Source organism: Vipera ursinii (genome assembly GCF_947247035.1).
Source record: "Vipera ursinii genome assembly, chromosome: 3".
Lineage (NCBI taxonomy): Eukaryota > Metazoa > Chordata > Lepidosauria > Squamata > Viperidae > Vipera > Vipera ursinii.
Genome location: NC_139516.1, coordinates 84563424 through 84581013, shown reverse-complemented (window position 1 = coordinate 84581013; position 17590 = coordinate 84563424). Strand labels below are relative to the sequence as shown.

General features: G+C 38.8%; 1 protein-coding gene across 3 annotated transcripts in view; it reads right to left on the bottom strand.

Moving 5' to 3' along the window:
* Positions 1–16256, bottom strand: part of DPYD (dihydropyrimidine dehydrogenase) — a 597578-nt gene extending 581322 nt beyond the window's left edge. For all 3 annotated transcript variants that reach the window (XR_014492313.1, XM_083361143.1, XM_083361144.1), the window contains exon 1: positions 16055–16256. Coding sequence is in view for 2 of the 3 variants with exons in the window: in XM_083361143.1 (XP_083217269.1) it covers positions 16055–16093 (39 nt within the window). In the remaining variant the exon portion in view is untranslated. The remainder of the gene's footprint in view (positions 1–16054) is intronic.
* Between the last annotated feature and the right edge of the window lie 1334 nt (positions 16257–17590).

The following is a 17590-nucleotide window of genomic DNA, read 5'->3' as shown; positions in this document are numbered from 1 at the left end:
AAAAAATTGAGCTCAATGGAGACTTAACCTTTTACTTATTCCTTATTCAAAAATTCTTTCACTTGGCCAGGATGATTTAGATTATTGTCCAACCTGAAGTCTATGAGGATGAAACATATTTTTAAATATTATAAATAAATATCTCTCCTCAAACAAAATTACAAGATGTGTTTCCTAGGCAGCATCCTGCAGATATTTTTAATTGGAACAAAAAACAGAGTATCCTTTATTTTTTTTTAACAGCCAATAAATTTAATGGTGAGAGCCAGTTTAGTGTAATGGTTAAAGGCATCTGGCTAGTTACTGGGAGATCATGAGTTCTAGTCCTGCCTTGGGCACAAAGCTACCTGGGTGACCATAGGCCAGTCATTTTCTCTCAGCCTTAAGAAGGAGGCAATGGCAAACCATTTTGAAAAAAACCTTCCCAAGAAAACTGCAGGGACATGTCCAGGCAGTGTCCAAGAACTGGATATGACTGAACAAAAGAGAGGGGGGAAAAAGATTTAATCCATTTACTGTATATGTCTAAAAAAATAAAACCAAAAGAATTTCTTAAAAAGGGTTTAATAACATAAAACATATGTATATAAAGTATTAGATTATCAATATCTATCACTCATTGACAACTTTCACTTTTCTTTTATTCATTCCATTAAAAATAAACAGAACAGCCCCTACGCAAGTCTTTTTTAAAAGCATAATATAATATGCCGAACTGTTTTTACCTTTTCAAGAATTGAAAAGTTTGTTTTATACATCTTCACACCCATCCTGTTTTGAAAGAGGACTGTGTACCAATTCAGTCAAAGGTTTCCACTTATTGTATTGCTTCCAGTAATATTTAATATTTATACACAGTTATCTTGCCTTCTACATTAGTACAGAGGTACCAGGGCATTTTGTTGCTCACCTGCCATAATGACAGAGGGAGAGGAGTTGATTACATGAAACCCCCATATGCTCTGAAAGCAGATGTGAAGAGATTACAAGACTGCCAGCAGCAACAGAATGTGCAATCATACCAAAAATAATAATAAAAAAGCTAGGTATGTACTAAACTATCCAGATAGCATTGCGCTATGTAAGTGAAAATCCTGGGACAAGTTTAAGTTCTAAAGCTGTAATTGCCAAAAATATGGTCAGAGGGTATCTGGACCTAATAACTTATATGATCCCACTATACTTTCACATACACTTTTCATGGAAGAGAGTTATCTGAATTCTCCCTTCTACCAGAACTTAATTATAATGCCATCTGTTCTGGGCCTTTCAGCAAAGTAAGGTTCTAACCTGTTTGTAGGATGAAGGTGGGAGACGTCAAATGAATATCTGTATATATTAAGATCCCTACATGCATCAAAAGTGCAGGTGACAATGTTTTAGTGCCACGTCTTTCTCCTTGGCTTCTTATATAATAATTACTCAAGTCCTCCAATGTATCTGGCAGAAATGGAAATGTAAGAAGGTAGAAATTACAGATAGTCCACCACTTATGACCATAATGGAGCCTGACCATTATGGTCAGAAGTCACAACAGTCATTTTGCATTTTTGTCGTGGTTGTTAAGTGAACACAGTGGTTGTACATATGAACCCATTGTTCTCTATTGGCGTATTCTGTGATAAACCACGTTCACATGACCATGGAATGCTATAAATGACTGTAAATGCTAAGCATCTGAAGTGTGATCACATGACTGTCAGAACTTCGAATCCGGATCATAAGTTCAGTCACTAAATGACAGTCATAAATTGAGGACTACCTATAGTGGACGTAACAATTCCACATGTGGAAGTTATGGGGGGGGAGTGGGACAGACAGAGGGAAAGGGGTAGAGGAGAATAAATGTACACACTGTGTAAAATGGTTTTTTTTTTTCTTTTTCATCTTAGGAGCTCTCCAGATGTACGTGGCCTTTCAGACTTTAGCTGTTCATCAGTGGTCATGCTGGATGGAAGCTGAAATACACACATCTCAAAACACCCAAAGTGGGGAAAATTGGTATAAAGAAAAATGGATGAGTTTTTCTTTCCTATTCCAAATTAGTAAATGTAATCATCCAATGAGGCTGAACATTGGGAGTTTTAGAAGAGAGATTTCTCCCTGTAAATACATAGTTAAACTATAGATTTTCTACCAGAATTTCTGGCAATGTCCATTCACTTGATAGACTTAATTCATATATAGATCTAGATCTAGATCGATCTAGATAGATAGAGATAGAGATAGAGATAGAGATAGAGATAGATAGATAGATAGATAGATAGATAGATAGATAGATAGATAGATAGATAGATAGATAGACAGACAGACAGACAGACAGACAGACAGACAGACAGACAGACAGACAGATAGATAAATGCTAGATAAAAGATGCTAGTTTGAATAGCTATTAATTTGTTCTATTATCAGAATTAGTATGTATCTGAACATGGGAACATGACAAAAGGTTGCTATCATTTCCAGGTACTAGTAGTCTTCCCATAAACTTCTTGAGAATAATGAATACAAATATTTTAATAAACTGGAATGATCCAACATCTTTATATATTCTTAAGCCATTTTCAACATTGGTTGAAGAACAACAGAAAAAGTTACCCATGGCCCAGGAACAGAAACAATGCCATATTGCTGTAAGTAGTGCATACCCTTTGTAACTGGGTTTCATAAAAGTAAAATAATACTAGCAGGTTTGTATCAAATACAAAGAGTTGCAGAATGTTCTGAACTACCTTTCAGAGTTTACCAACACATACAAGCTTTTTTAAATCATTTTCTATCCAGGAAACTGTCATGATTTATTATGTTTACACCACCTTTCCTAGAACTACTCCAAATTAGCTACCAGCATCAGTAATGAACCAGCATGCAGGATCACGTAAAAAAGGCTCACTAATCAAAACTAAAAACAAACTAAAAACCTTACCTTGTTTGCCAGAACCTGTTTGGTTTCCCCAACGATTCTCAGGAGTCACTGCTTAAAAGTCAAGGTTGTGTTGTCCTAGTGGTTCTTTATCTGGCTGCACAGATTCTGTGTACTTCCAGCTACATCTCAGTCTCGCAGTAACTAACTCCAACAATTATTTTAATCGCTTAAGGTCAAATTCTTGCCAGCCATTAATGGAATTCATCTGCTCCAGCAGGTTCAGATTTACTGGTTTGCATTCCTAGCCAGAAACTGATGATCCAATTTCTATTTTATACTACAATTTCTTCTGACAGCAATATCATTCTTCACCATGCAGCATTTCAGATCAGAAAAAAACAGGTATATTTCATAGTTACATACCACCATAGGGACTCTGGTAGCATTTACAAGGACTCATAAAACTATAAAAATCTGCAAGAACTACAGGGTCTCCCTATAAGCACTTTTTATTTTAAAATATGGAACAAATTCCAACAATTATTTTAATCACTTAAGGTCAAATTCTTGCCAGCCTTAAATGGAATTCATCTACTCCAGCATTTACTCCAGCATATTTTTATATGTAAAACTGATCAAGCTACGTACATGCATGTAGTATGCAACTTACTGCAACTCAGATGGATATACAGAAAATCAGCTTTTAGAATGAATTTTAAAAATGGGTCAAGTTACAACCCCTCAAGGATGCTGTGGGAGAACACAACCTTCTGGAGTTTAAATATGACAATGCAGAGGTCTAGTCACTCTAGTGCATCCAAGGCTATCAGCATATTCATTCATTCACATACACCACCAAACTGTCCCAGGAGGTATTACAAAAGTGGCAGTGGGCACAAGTCTAAAAACTGTGAGAAGATATAGATTGTGACAGTGCGTTGGGACAAATACTTTTATTACTATTCATACTGCCTACCACAAAAGTGAAATAAGACTGAATATTCTTTGGACTCCAGCAGGCACGCCTGCAGCTAGAGAAAAAAATTATACAGGACTTGTATAATCTAGACTACGATCCATTTATTCTTGCTCCCGATGAAGCAAATCTCACCACGCCGCCTTGGCAGCACCTCAGCTGATTGAAGCAGACTCCAGTGTATCTCAAACCAACTGGCCAGTACAGATACAGCCTGAGGCAGCTTCATGCATGCTGTTGTCCTCTGTCATCTTTCTCTTACTGATAGCTGGAATGCCTGAGGCAACCTCAGTTGTTCTTCTGAAGTCTTCCTCCTCTTTGTGCCAAGCCCAGTGGGTTCTGGTCTGCCTTCAACAACCTTTTCATTTTAATATTAAGATCCCTGATACAATTGTAATAATAATAATAATAATAATAAAAATAAAAATAACGAGGAAAATGCAAAGCACTCCTATTATTAACTGCCACCCTTCTTGTGAAAGAGGAGGTTTTGCAAATGATGAGCCATTTGCCAATCAAGAAGGAAATCAGAAAGTGTCTGATACCAAATTTTATTAAAGGCATAAGACTTTATGAGCTTTATTAAAAGGCGTAAGCTCACAAAAGCTTGCCTTCTAATAAAATTTGTTAGTCAGAAAAGGGGTCACCAAATTTCTTTTAGCTTTTTGCCATCATAAACAAACATTGCTCTCCTTGTACCAGACCACCAACAACACATTTTCAGCCATTGCAGCTCAAAAGCCCAGGTTTATAATCACAGTGGACAGGAAGTGTGTGGTAGAGGCATCCTCAGTTTTGTGCAGAATTACTTCAGCTGGCCGAGTGATTTATGGGAGTTTGCTTCCTCTTTTTAATCAAAATAATGAAATTACAAGGCAGCAATGAACAATTCTATTTGCTTGGCATACGAGGGTTCTTTTTTTACTCTCCCACTCACTTCCCCATACTTTCTGCCAGATCAAATGCTTGCCAAAACCTGCACTGGGCTGAAGAAGAATGTGTAACATGGCTTAGCCCTGTAATAAAAAGGTATTAAACTATATGCTAATAAAGGGGGAGGGAGGTTGCTAAGCAACTCTGTGAAATTGGGGAGGGGGAGATAGCTTTTGTTTTCAACTTGGCTGTTGCTGAAGGGTTAAACAAGCAAAGCCTGCTCGTTTTCTTCTGAACAGTTTTAAGTGAAGATGCTAAAATATTCTAAATGTAACATATGAGGGTGAGGTCCCAAGAACACGGGTGAATTTACATAAAACACCACACCAGGATGATCAACAAACATGAGGCTATTTGAATGTCATAGTAGTGGTACATGCATTAGACTTGGAGCCTATTCAAACATTACAACTTCAACAAAGAAGCCACCAAAAAGGGACTTGGAAGGTGGAAGAGGGGACATGAAACTACACATAAAAGAAGTCTAAGATTTAAAATCTATTGCAGTATTGATTCCCCCCCCCACAGCTGTACAAATAACCAATCGCCATGAATGGTGTTGATATGGAGAGGTAATAATAGCTAAACCCGGCTTTGGCTAAGACTCACTTAGATGCGATACTGCTAGACCAGGGGTAGGCAACCTCGGCTCTTTTATGACTCATGGATTTCAACTCCCAGAATTCCTGTGCAGCCAGATAAAGAACCACTAGGACAATACAACCTTGACTTTTAAGCAGTGACTCTTGAGTTGAAGTCCATGAGTCATAAAAGAGCCGAGGTTGCCTACCCCTGTGCTAGACCAAAGTACTCGCAGCAGTATCCATGAGGTGAAAGCAATTTTCCCTTTTAAAATTATTCTTTGGTTCTCTTCCTAGAAATATATTTGATAGCCTTAAATCACAGGAAGGTACATGTCCCTTTCTTCAGTTCTTTCTGGTGGCAAATGTGGGCACCCGTATATTTCATACAAAGCAAAGGTGATTGCTACAGTACAGTACAGGTACACCCCACCTACCCACACATTTACAGGTGAATAACAAAAGCAAGATGTTTCAAATATAGAGCAACAAATGCAAGATGGTAACTTTAAGCAACCATCTAAGTAATTTTCAAGATAGTGCCATTCAGAAAAAAAGAAAATCCTGTTCTATTTCACCTAGTATTATTAATCTTGACAAAATAAACTTTGCTTTCAAACTTCTTTCAAGAGGAAAATGTTGATGAAATTATTATGGGTAGCAGAGGTACCAGCCCTTTTTTAAAAAAAATATTGACATAGTAATTTAGGAGTAAATATGAATATCCTGGTGATAGCACCATACAATCTCCAGTTGTCTGTAGCAATCTCTCATTTCTGGGCCTTCAATGAAATCTCAAAGGAAGACATCATGAGACTTTTTTTTCCAAGAGAGTTTCTACAGCTCGGGAAGCACAGGCAACTTGGAAAGTATCCAAGTGATGGAAATATGCTGAACAAAAACAAGAAGAAAAACAATGTCCACCTTTTGCTGCTTCAAACCATAGAGTAAACTTGAAAGCACCACCAAGAGATAACAAAAAAGTATTTAAAATTAACAAAACTTTCTCCGTGTGGAAGGGAAAGTCCACCTAGAGTGACCTTCAAGCTATTTGTGAACTACCCAGTACTTTTTTTGTAAAAGAAAAAGGTGCCGAAACTCACAGATGTCATACAACCCGCCTTGCCTATCCTACAAGGTTCCATCCAAAAAAGGTGCCGGTACTCATAGAACGCTCAGTAAGAAACCATCACAATTTTATGATAGTTCCACATTTGCCTCCTAGACATTATTATATTATCTGTTTATTCCAGGGGTGTCAAACTCAATTTCATTGAGGGCCGCATCAGCATTGCAGTTGCCCTCAGGGGGCCGGGTGGGTATGGCCTGGGTGGGTGTGGCCTACTGGGTGGGCGTGGCTAGAGTGTGTATGGCCTACTGGGTGGGCATGGCCAGCTCTACATTGTTTGCATTAAGGGTGCCTATGGGGGCCTGGGCAGGAGTGGGACAGATCTCAGGGTCTCTGGCAGAAGGAGGGTCTCTGGGCCAGGGCCAAGGCAGTGGGGGCCGTTCCCTCACTGTTTCCAGGATGGCTTCACGGGCCTCATGAAACCACTTCGCGGGCCGGATCCAGCCCCCGGGCCTTGTGTTTGACATGTCTGGTTTATTCCATCCCATTTATAGTTAGAAAATAACTAAAAGTATCCAAGTTCCATAGAGATTAAAAAAAACAAATTTTAGCCTTTTAAAACTTTAGGATAAAGACAACGTCTGATGCTAGCCACTAAGCAAAGTCTTTTATTGGAAGCACAATAAAGCCATATTGAGAATCTGATGCTGATCGAAGAGCACATTTTTAAAAAGTTGCTAGAAACAGCCCCAATATTGTTAGCCAGGAAAGACTGCCTTATAGTGAATGAAAAGGCTCCCACAGGGTCAACCTGGATCAAGGACTTAATAAAAATATGTCACTATGGAGGACAGCAAACTATCTATGACAAGATAAAAATTACCAAAAAGTTGAAGCAATCTGGAAGATCTTTTCAAAACTACCTTGGGAATGACATACTGTCCATATATTTGGTCTAAGCCAGGTACAGAGACATAAATAAAAAAGCCAAGATGCAGCAAGAGTTACAAGCTGGCAACTATAACAATCTTACTCATCATACTTTAACATCAAAGCAATTAAGTAATAGACAAAGTACATGCACATTACAGTAAATTGATCAAAAAAGAAGTCAAGATATGCAAGTTAAAATTTTTAATTCTAAAACCTAATCAGAATTTATTTTTTAAAAAAAACTGGAAATCTGTGCAATAAACTATTATTTGTGATGAATATATCAAACTCCAATGAAAGGCAGTTTAACTTTCATCATTTAAAACTTTCCATTCATTTTTCAGAAATCACAACAGATTTATATGGAGAACGAATAAGCCAATAAGATATGTTATCTCTCTTATCTCTGACCAGGACTGAACACGGAGGCTTTAAAATCTGTCAGCAGAAAAGAGACAAAATATGGAAAAAACCATTTGTGATATTTTGAGAGAAGATGCTAAGTTATTAACATTGTTTAAACTTGTTATGAAGGGAGAAATCATATTCTTTCTTTTATGTACTTTCTTTTATTTTTATTCATTTTTTAATTTGTATTATTTCTTATTTTTCTAACTGTAATACTTGATAAAATTACTATAAAAACATAATTCTCTGCATAATTATCAAGAAAATCATCATTGAAATAAATGAAATTTATTTCCAGGAAATGGTATTTAAAGATTGAATAGATGTGATAATGAAAATTTTGATTCTATTACTCCATCCTTATACAGCAGTGGATTATAAGCAGCAATTTAAATTTCAGCATGGAACTGAAGCCAGCACTCCAAAACATTGCTATAGATTTATTAAAGATATTGAAGCACATCTAAATCTTAAAACTAGCAGAATTTAAAAATACAGTCAGCAGCTTTTCAAGAGAATTGCAAATTACAAGGAAGTCTTTTATAAAATTAGCTCAACACACATACTCTATTTTTGTTTGTTTTTCTAACTTGCAGAGTTATCTATCTGAACCAATATGTGACAAAGTCTAACACTCTTGTGAGATACCAGAAAAATGGAGAACAAATACTGACCTTATCTTTAAAGAGGCGGTGGGGGGCGGGGAGATCTAGGGAATTACATATTAACAATCTGACCTTGATACTTTGGTTTCTAGACCAGATCATTAAAAAAATAATCTGAAGGATGTATAGATAACATTGTAAGTCCAATGTGGTAATTATCAAAAATCAATATATATTTGAGATCAAGTTTTGAAAAATTCATGCTATCTCCTAGGTAGCGTTCTTCATAGAACCAGTTTTGTGTAATGGTTAAGACACCAGGCTACAAACTGTGAGACTATGAGTTCTTGTCCTACCTTAATCACAAAGTTATCTAGTCCCCTTCTCAGCCCTAGGAAGAAGATAGTGGCCAATTAAATCTGAAAAAACTTTGCCAACGCCACTGCCTGGAACCAACCCTAACTCTAAAGCACCCATTAAAAGAAACAGAATACAGAATACAAATTAACACAGTTGGAAAGGACCTTGAAGATCTTCTAGTCCAACCTCCTGCTCAAGTAGGAGATCCTATATCAGACTTGGGCATTTTATTGTCCTGGGTCACATTTGGCCCTTTGGCTGTTCTGGTCCAGCCAGCATGGATTACTTTTATTTTGAAGGTGACTGCAATTGTTTTTTTTTCAATTTACGCGTGCATATGCGTACATGCCTAGACACATTAATAATAATAATAATAATAATAATAAGAAGAAGAAGAAGAAGAAGAAGAAGAAGTAATAATAATAAGTAATAATAATAAGTAAATAATAATAATAATAATAATAATAATAATAATAATAATAATAATAATAAGAAGAAGAAGAAGAAGAAGAAGAAGAAGAAGAAGAAGAAGAAGAAGTAGTAGTAGTAGTAGTAGTTGGAAGGGACCTTGGAGGTCATCTAGTCCAACCCCCTGCTAAGGCAGGAAACCCTATACCATTTCAGACAAATGGCTGGCCAGTCTCTTCTTAAAAACTTCCAGTGTTGGAGCATTCACCGCTTCTGGAGGCAGGTTGTTCCACTGGTTAGTTCTAACTGTCAGGAAGTTTCTCCTTAGTTCTAGGTTGCTTCTCTCCTTGACTAGTTTCCATCCGTTGCTTCTTGTCCTGCTTTCAGGCGCTTTGGAGAATAGCTTGACTCCCTCTTCTTTGTGGTAGCCCCTGAGATATTGGAACACTGCTATCAAGTCACCCCTCACCCTTCTCTTCATTAAACTACACATACCCAATTCCAGCAACCGTTCCCCATATGTTTTAGCCTCCAGTCCCCCAATCATCTTTGTTGCTCTTCTCTGTACTCTTTCTAGAGTCTCGACATCTTTTTTACATCGTGGTGACCAAAACTGGATGCAGTATTCCAGGTGTGGCCTTACCAAGGCATTGTAAAGTGGTAATAGTACTTCACGTGATCTTGATTCTATCCCTTTGTTAATGCAGCCTAGCACTGTGTTGCCTTTTTTGGCAGCTGCAGCACACTGCTGGCTCATATTTAAGTGATTGTCCATTAGGACTCCGAGATCTCTCTCACAGTCACTACTATCGAGAAAGGTACCACCTATACTATACCTGTGCGTTTGATTTTTCCTGCCTAAATGTAGAACCTTACTTTTTTCACCATTGAATTTCATTTTGTTAGATAGTGCCCAGTGTTTGAGTCTGTCCAGATCCTCCTGTATCTTAAGCCTATCTTCTGGAGTGTTGGCTATTCCTGCCAGCTTGGTGTCATCTGCAAATTTGATGTGTTCCCCATCTATTCCCTCGTCCAAATCGTTGATGAAGATACTGAAGAGCACTGGGCCCAGAACAGAGCCCTGGGGCACCCCACTACACACTTCCTTCCATGTAGATGCGGTTCCATTGAGGACCACACACTGAGTACGGCCTGTCAGCCAGCTACGAATCCATCTGGTGGTGATGCTATCTAACCCACATTTTTCTATCTTATCAAGTAGTAGGTAGTGATCTACTTTATCAAATGCCTTACTGAAGTCCAAGTAAATTATATCTACAACCCTATTGTTTCAGCCCAGAGAGAGAGAGCGGAAAAACCCTTCTGTCTCAGCCTGTGGAAATGCTAAAGATTTAATATATATTGATTTTAGTATAAAAATTAACCAAATACCTTAAGACATTCTGATCAAATATTGCTAGTGTGTGTGTGTGTGTGTGTGTGTTTCATTAAAAGCTCTGATGTAAGATAAAAGATGCTGCAAGTTTCAGTCCTTGCCCCATATTCTTCAACTTTTTAAATTAATTATTTTGATGAAAAAATGAAAAAAAACAGTTATCAAATTTGCTGATGACACAAAATTGTATGAAATAACTAATTATCTAGACATAAAATTTAAAATTATCTTGATAGGCTAGTCTGCTGGTAACAGAATAAAATTAAAGAGAAATCAAATACACAGATACAAGATGAGGGATACCTCCCTTGACAAATGTGATAAATACTACAATATAAATAAAGTTCCAAAAAATGTAATTTTCTAATTTCCAAATCACAATAAGTAAGTTCCATTTTACTCTGTATGGGACAGATATAATCTTCTGTGTAATATTCTGGACCCAACATTTCAAGCAATAAGTTGCAATAGGTTCAAAGAAGGAGAATGAAAATAATTGAGGATTAGAAATTAAATTCTATGAAGAGAGATTGAAAGAACTGAAAATACCTTGGAAAAAGAGGACAGAAGGTATAATAATCTTAAAATACAAGACAAGATGTTCACAGTAAAAGTAAAAGTAAAAGATTTTTCTGTTTTTCTAGAATATAGGACACGGAGTAATATCTCTATGTTACAGGGTTGAATGGAGGAGGCGGAGCCAAACCTTGACAATAAAAACAATATAGTACAGCTAATTCTTGACCATGACCACATTTGGGATCAGAATTTCCATAGCTAAGGTAGGTGGTTATTAAATGAGTCGTGCTCAATGTTATGTCACAGGTTTTTTGGCCACCGTTATTAAGAAAATCACTGCATTTAAGTGAATCAGAAGGACATTGATACAACCTGGGTTTGCCCATTGCCTGCTTTTCAGAGGCCGAATGAGAAGTTTGCAAATGGCAAATACATGACCCCAGGATTGTGCAACCATCATAAATACATGCTGATTGCCAAGCATTCAAATTTTGATTCTGTGATTGTGGGGATGCTGCAATGGTTGTTAAGTGCAAGCACCAGCTATAAATTACTTTTTCAGTGCCGTCAAGGACTACCTACAATGCAACCAATTAGAAAGATCATTCTCTCTCTCTCTCTCTCTCTCTCTCTCTCTCTCTCTCTCTCTCTCTCTCTCTCTCTCTCTCTCTCTCTCTCTCTCTCTCTCTCCCTCCCTCTCTCTCTCATTGGATGTGTTTAAGTAGAGGCAAGACATCCTTGTGACATGGGTGTTTTAAGTTGGATCCCTGAAGGAAGTTAACCTAAATGGTTCCTTTCATGATTCTGCACAAGCTTAAGCCTATAATCAAAATTATAGCATATATACTCATAGAACTTTAGAATAACTACCCATTTGGGGGGATGTTTTAGCCCTATAAAATGCTGGATCAATGATGAAATAGTTCAATAAAGCACCACTAAGGACAAAGCACAAACAGCTTGCTAATCATTAACTTTGTATTAGCCCAGTGAAATTAATTGAGATGTATATAAAATCAGAGCCAGTGAGTTTTCAACAGCACTGAATGACAATCACATTATTGGAATGAATAGTTACTGTATGGTTTTCTAATAAGGTTGTTTCATGAATAAAGCTAAAATTAGTAGCTTTGATTTAATTTAAGTTGCAATTCCTAACATACCGTTTTGCAATAGAAACATCTTTAAATTTGATATGACTCACTTCTATATGTTCCATGCTAATTGTTCACCTTTGTAAATACCAATTAACATTCATACAGTACTCATAACAGCTCCCCTCCAAGGTTTTAACACAACCCTCCAAGCCATTAGTGATTAAATTTGTCATTAACACCACACACTCCATATCAAGGTCTTATAACCCTGCAACTGTCTAGGTGAGGGCTAGGCAACCTTGGCTTTTTTATGACTTGTGGACTTCAACTCCCAGAATTCCTGAGCCAGCATGGCTCAGCTTGGAAACCTCTCCCTTTCTCCTCAGCATGGCTGGCTCAGGAATTCTGGGAGTTGAAGTCCACGAGTCATAAAAGAGCCAAGGTTGCCTACTCCTGGTCTAGGTGATCTTATTATCAAATACATAAAGTTAGTAATACAGTACTATTTCTCCCATAATTTGTTAGCTTTTTATAGAATTTGTTGGATAACCCCAGAAAAATGTTCAAGGTTTTGAATGGATTACATAAAAATAACCGAGATAATAAAATCCTGATAATACAAGATTTAATACAAACACAGACATGTTTTATTATCTGACAACACTAACTAAAATCAAAGGCACAATTTACACACATAGCATATGCAAGGTGACAGAGTGTAGGATTTACAATGATATAAAAGAAGACTATAGAAAGAGTGCAGAGAAGAGCAACAAAGATGATTGGGGGACTGGAGGCTAAAACATATAGGGAACGGTTGCTGGAATTGGGTATGTGTAGTTTAATGAAGAGAAGGGTGAGGGGTGACATGATAGCAGTGTTCCAATATCTCAGGGGCCACCATAAAGAAGAGGGAGTCAAGCTATTCTCCAAAGCGCCTGAAGGCAGGACAAAAAGCAACGGATGGAAACTAGTCAAGGAGAGAAGCAACCTAGAACTAAGGAAATTCCTGACAGTTAAAACTATCAGTGGAACAACTTACCTTCAGAAATTGAAGAGTAGGGTGCTCCATCATTGGAGGTTTTTAATTAGAAATTGGACAGCTATTTGTCTGAAATAGTATAGGGGCTCCTGCTTAAGAAAGGGTTGGACTAGAAGACCTCAAAGGTCCCTTCCAACTCTGTCATTCTGTTATTCTGTTAAAGTGTGACTATTATAAATCCCATTGCTCTCAATGGGCAAACACCAATAGTAACTAAGGTTTTTCTCAGAATTTACCCTGTTAATTCTAAAGTAGCCTTGGCAAAATTAGCTGGGAATTCTAGAACAGACATTACCTGGAAGTTAATTGTCTGACCAATCGGATTCTACAGCAATTCAGACAGTAATAAAGTAATACAGACAAAATAATAAGGTTATATGTTAAAAAACAGAAGAGAACAAAAAAAATCAGATGATGACATTTCATTAGTTTAAATGAAGGAACTGTCTGAATAATGTTAGGAACAAAGTGCAACTTTGGTGCAGTTGAATTACAGTCTGAAACTATTAAAAAAAGGTATGAAATTCCAATGCAGACAATCCAATTAGATGAATACTTCAAATGGATACTGCAAGATCTCTTTTGACTTTACGTAATAACTATGCTGGCTTCAGTTATATCAGTGTGTACATCATTATATGTTCAAAGGTTAAGTACACAATTGTGTTTCTAAATGGGGCAGGAGACTCATCAAGGGATGTATACTTTCATTTCCATGAATTTCAGAAGATGTGCCTATTTGTATAATACCACCTAGCTACTAAAGAAAATAAAAAAAATGTTTATTTGACTGTACATTTACTTCACTAAGAATTAAAATGATTTTGTGTCTGCCTTTCATTTACCAGTATACTAACAACAGCAAGCACGGTTGTCAAAATGTGCCTTTGTCTCAGTAGAACAAAATAGAAGGAAGCTACAGTACAGTAATTTCATGTTGACAACACACCACCACCACTGCAGAAAAAGAAAAAAGTAATGGATAGAAAAGGGCTCAACAAATGAATGCTGAGTGTAATGAGCAGTTGTGTTTTTATATTTTTATTTTATTTTTTTAACAATTGTATGTATTGTTATTTATTTTACAGCTGTTGGCTGCCCAGAATCATATAAGTGACATAAAAAGGTGAAGGTAAAGGTTCCCCCCCACATGTGTGCTAGTCATTTCCAACTCTAGGGGCCGGTGCTCATCTCCGTTTCAAAGCCGAAGAGCCAGCACTTGTCTGAGGACGTCTCCGTGGTCATGTGGCCGGCATGACTAGACGCCAAAGGTGCACGGAGCGCTGTTACCTTCCCACCGTAGTGGTGCCTATTTTTCTACTTGCATTTTTACGTGCTTTTGAACTGCTAGGTTGGCAGAAGCTGGGACGAGTAACAAGTGCCCACTCTGTTACGCGGCACTCGGGATTCGACCCACCAAACTGCCAACCTTCTGATCGACAAGCTCAGCGTCCTAACCCCCTGAGACATACAGTAGATGGCCATATAAAATTAATCAATCAAGAAATATTTCTAGAGATGTTTTATTGGTTGGCAAGAAAAGACATGAAAATAAATGAAATGCATGCTAGTCTCAAGGAACTCCATTCTAATCTTCTCATTAGAAAATTTTGATTTTTGATATTGACAAGCCTTACGTGATCACTATCATCCTTTTTCCTAGAAAGCTTTCTGAACCTGTATCTATCTCCACGGTCACAGTCTTAACAGTATTTGACCTACCACATTACACCATTACATTTCTGCAACCTCTGGCTGCTTCCTTGGATACCACGCAATAAGCAGTTAGCGTTTGTGGGGAAAATAGAATTAAGGAAGGCAGAAGGAACACCTCAGGGTAACCTATCCCATTCTGTTTGGTATTATTCCATAAAATAAAGAGGGATGCCAAAGCAAATAGCTGCAGTTTCAGTTGCAAGGAATCTGATTTCAAGATAAGGGAAGGCATATGACATCCTGAGGTTTTTGTTTTTTGTGGGGTTTTTTTTTTTAAACACGGAAAATGCTTCAGTCTTTTTTTCTCCAGGGTATGGCTGTTATTAGGAAGACAGAAGAGGCCTACTCAGGATGCCAGTTTTAAGGTGCAATCTTAGACACACTTAACTGAGAGTGATCTTCATTGAACATAATGAGATTTAATTTCAAGTAAATATGTGCAGGATTGCACATCGGGGCTTTCTTCTTCTTTAAAGATTATTAGATTTTCACCACAGGGGGAGAGAAAGCACTTTTGGGATTTCCCTCAGAGGTGTCGAAAAGCCCTTTATCTTCACAACAAGGCTCTAATGGAGTTCTGAAACCACAAAATACCAGGTTGTTTTGTTCGGGGTGTTTTTTTTTCCCCCCTCAAAAGATACTCGCAAGAGAGCAGGGAAGAAGAAGCCAACCCCGTCCCCTAATTGTGTCCCGGAGTCTCTCGCGGATGTGGAAAAGAAAAAAACAACAACAACAAACACCAAATCAAAGCATTTATCCATGAAGTAGCGCTCCATTATCTCCCTATATTTTCTCTAAAATTTAGTGCCACAGCCCAAGGGAGGAAACTCAAGTTTCTCAGTAGGGAAACCAACCCTGTTTTTTTTGTTTGTGTGTGTGTTGTTGTTGTTGTTTTTCAAATTCACAGCGACCCGCTACGCGCTGTCAAGTAACCATCAATGGTAAGGACTATATCTTGTGTTGTTGTTGTTTTTAAAACTTCCTCGGAAAGTCGAGTAGAAAGCTATCTTCAAAAGCTATCTTTGCCGCTCCGAGCTGGCTGGCTGGCTGGCTGGCAAGTTTCTTCTCCCAGACTTCCCCCACTTAAACCTGCGTTCCTCTTTTCGCCCCTTTTCTGCCCCTGCCCCGTTTGGCAAAGCGGGTACCTCAATATCCACGGGGTCTCGGCTAAGCAAGCGATTCATACTTGCCCTCTCTTCTTTTTTTGCCGCGCCAAAAAAAAAAAAGAAAAAGAAAAAGAAAAAGAGCGACCAAAGGACAGACTGGGCAACGCAGCTACACACCCGCAAGGGACGGAGAAGTATCCGGCTGCCTTTGGGAATATGTGCATGCGCGTGTGTGGCTTGAACTTCAAGCTAGACTACAGGAGTTGCTACCTTGCCTTGGATTGGGGAGGTGCCAAGGGCAGCGTTCCGTTCAATCACCCTGTTTTGCTCCCTACAGGAGCCGATTTGAAATATGACCCATGGCTCGCCTAGTCGGCAGCTCGGGAATTTTTGGCATTGCCAGGTATAGATTAAGAGAGAGAGAGAGAGAGAGAGAGAGAGAGAGAGAGAGAGAGAGAGAGAGAGAGAGAGAGAGAGAGAGAGAGAGAGAGGGAGGGAGGGAGGGAGGGAGGGAGGGAGGGAGGGGGAGAGAGAGAGAGAGAGAGAGAGAGAGAGAGAGAGAGAGAGAGAGAGAGAGAGAGGAAGAGGAGCACGTTGGCCTTAGAGCACGGGCAAAACCTCTTACGTCCCGCTGCGTAACCGGCTCGAGTGCTTTTTCGTCGTTTGGATCTCCTTCGCCTTTTAAAACAAAGGAATGGGTGGTTCACCGTTTCAGGCAATATCTCGGAACAAGAGACCGACCGACGACGTATCCGTCCATGATGATGATCAAATCCTAAGTTAGGATCAGTGGACGCGGCGCGCGGGGGGGTGGGGGTGGGGGGGAAATAGGCAATCAAATCAAATTGATTAGGCACATTATAACACCAGAAATGTAATGAGTATTCCTCAGAGGTGACTTTTCAAGAGGAGGAGGAGGAGGGTGGGGGGGGGGGTAGAGAGAGAGAGAGAGAGACGGTTTGGCAACCGAAGAGATTGCTAAATTGCGACAGCCGAGGCCGTGCACGTCGGAGATTAGGCAAGAGCAGAGTTGGTCTAGATCCAAAGCAATCAACGCGGAGCCTCCCAGCCTGCTCAACTCTATTTCGGGAAACCAGTTTTGCGTGTGGCTCTGTAATTACTGCGCCGTGATGGGAGACAATTCTTTGGGCAATGGCCAAAGGCTTTGCCTGTTGAATTTCTGCATGTCAAAAGGTCTTCTGCTTAGGTTTGCAAAACAGAAATCCCCAAAGGAGGAAGGGAGGACTGCTTGAGGCTGACCCCCAGTTCAGAGATGAGGTTAGCTAGGACTCCCCAAGATGCCATGCAGGGAGAGGAAATTTTCAGCAAAGACACCCACCTTGGGGGGGGGGGGAAGCTCCAGGATGAGGAGAAATCAAGCGTCAGAGCAAGGTATTCTGATGAGGGAAAAAGAGAAGTCAAATGCTTAGGCAGGGCTTTCACCCTAGATGCAGCAAGTGACTTTCCTCACCTTGACAATGTCATTGATGAAAGAATAGAAAAACATCCGGTCCAAGTTGATTCTTTCCTTCTCCAAAATAACTGGGGGGAAAGGAAATGGAGGGAGTCAAGCCC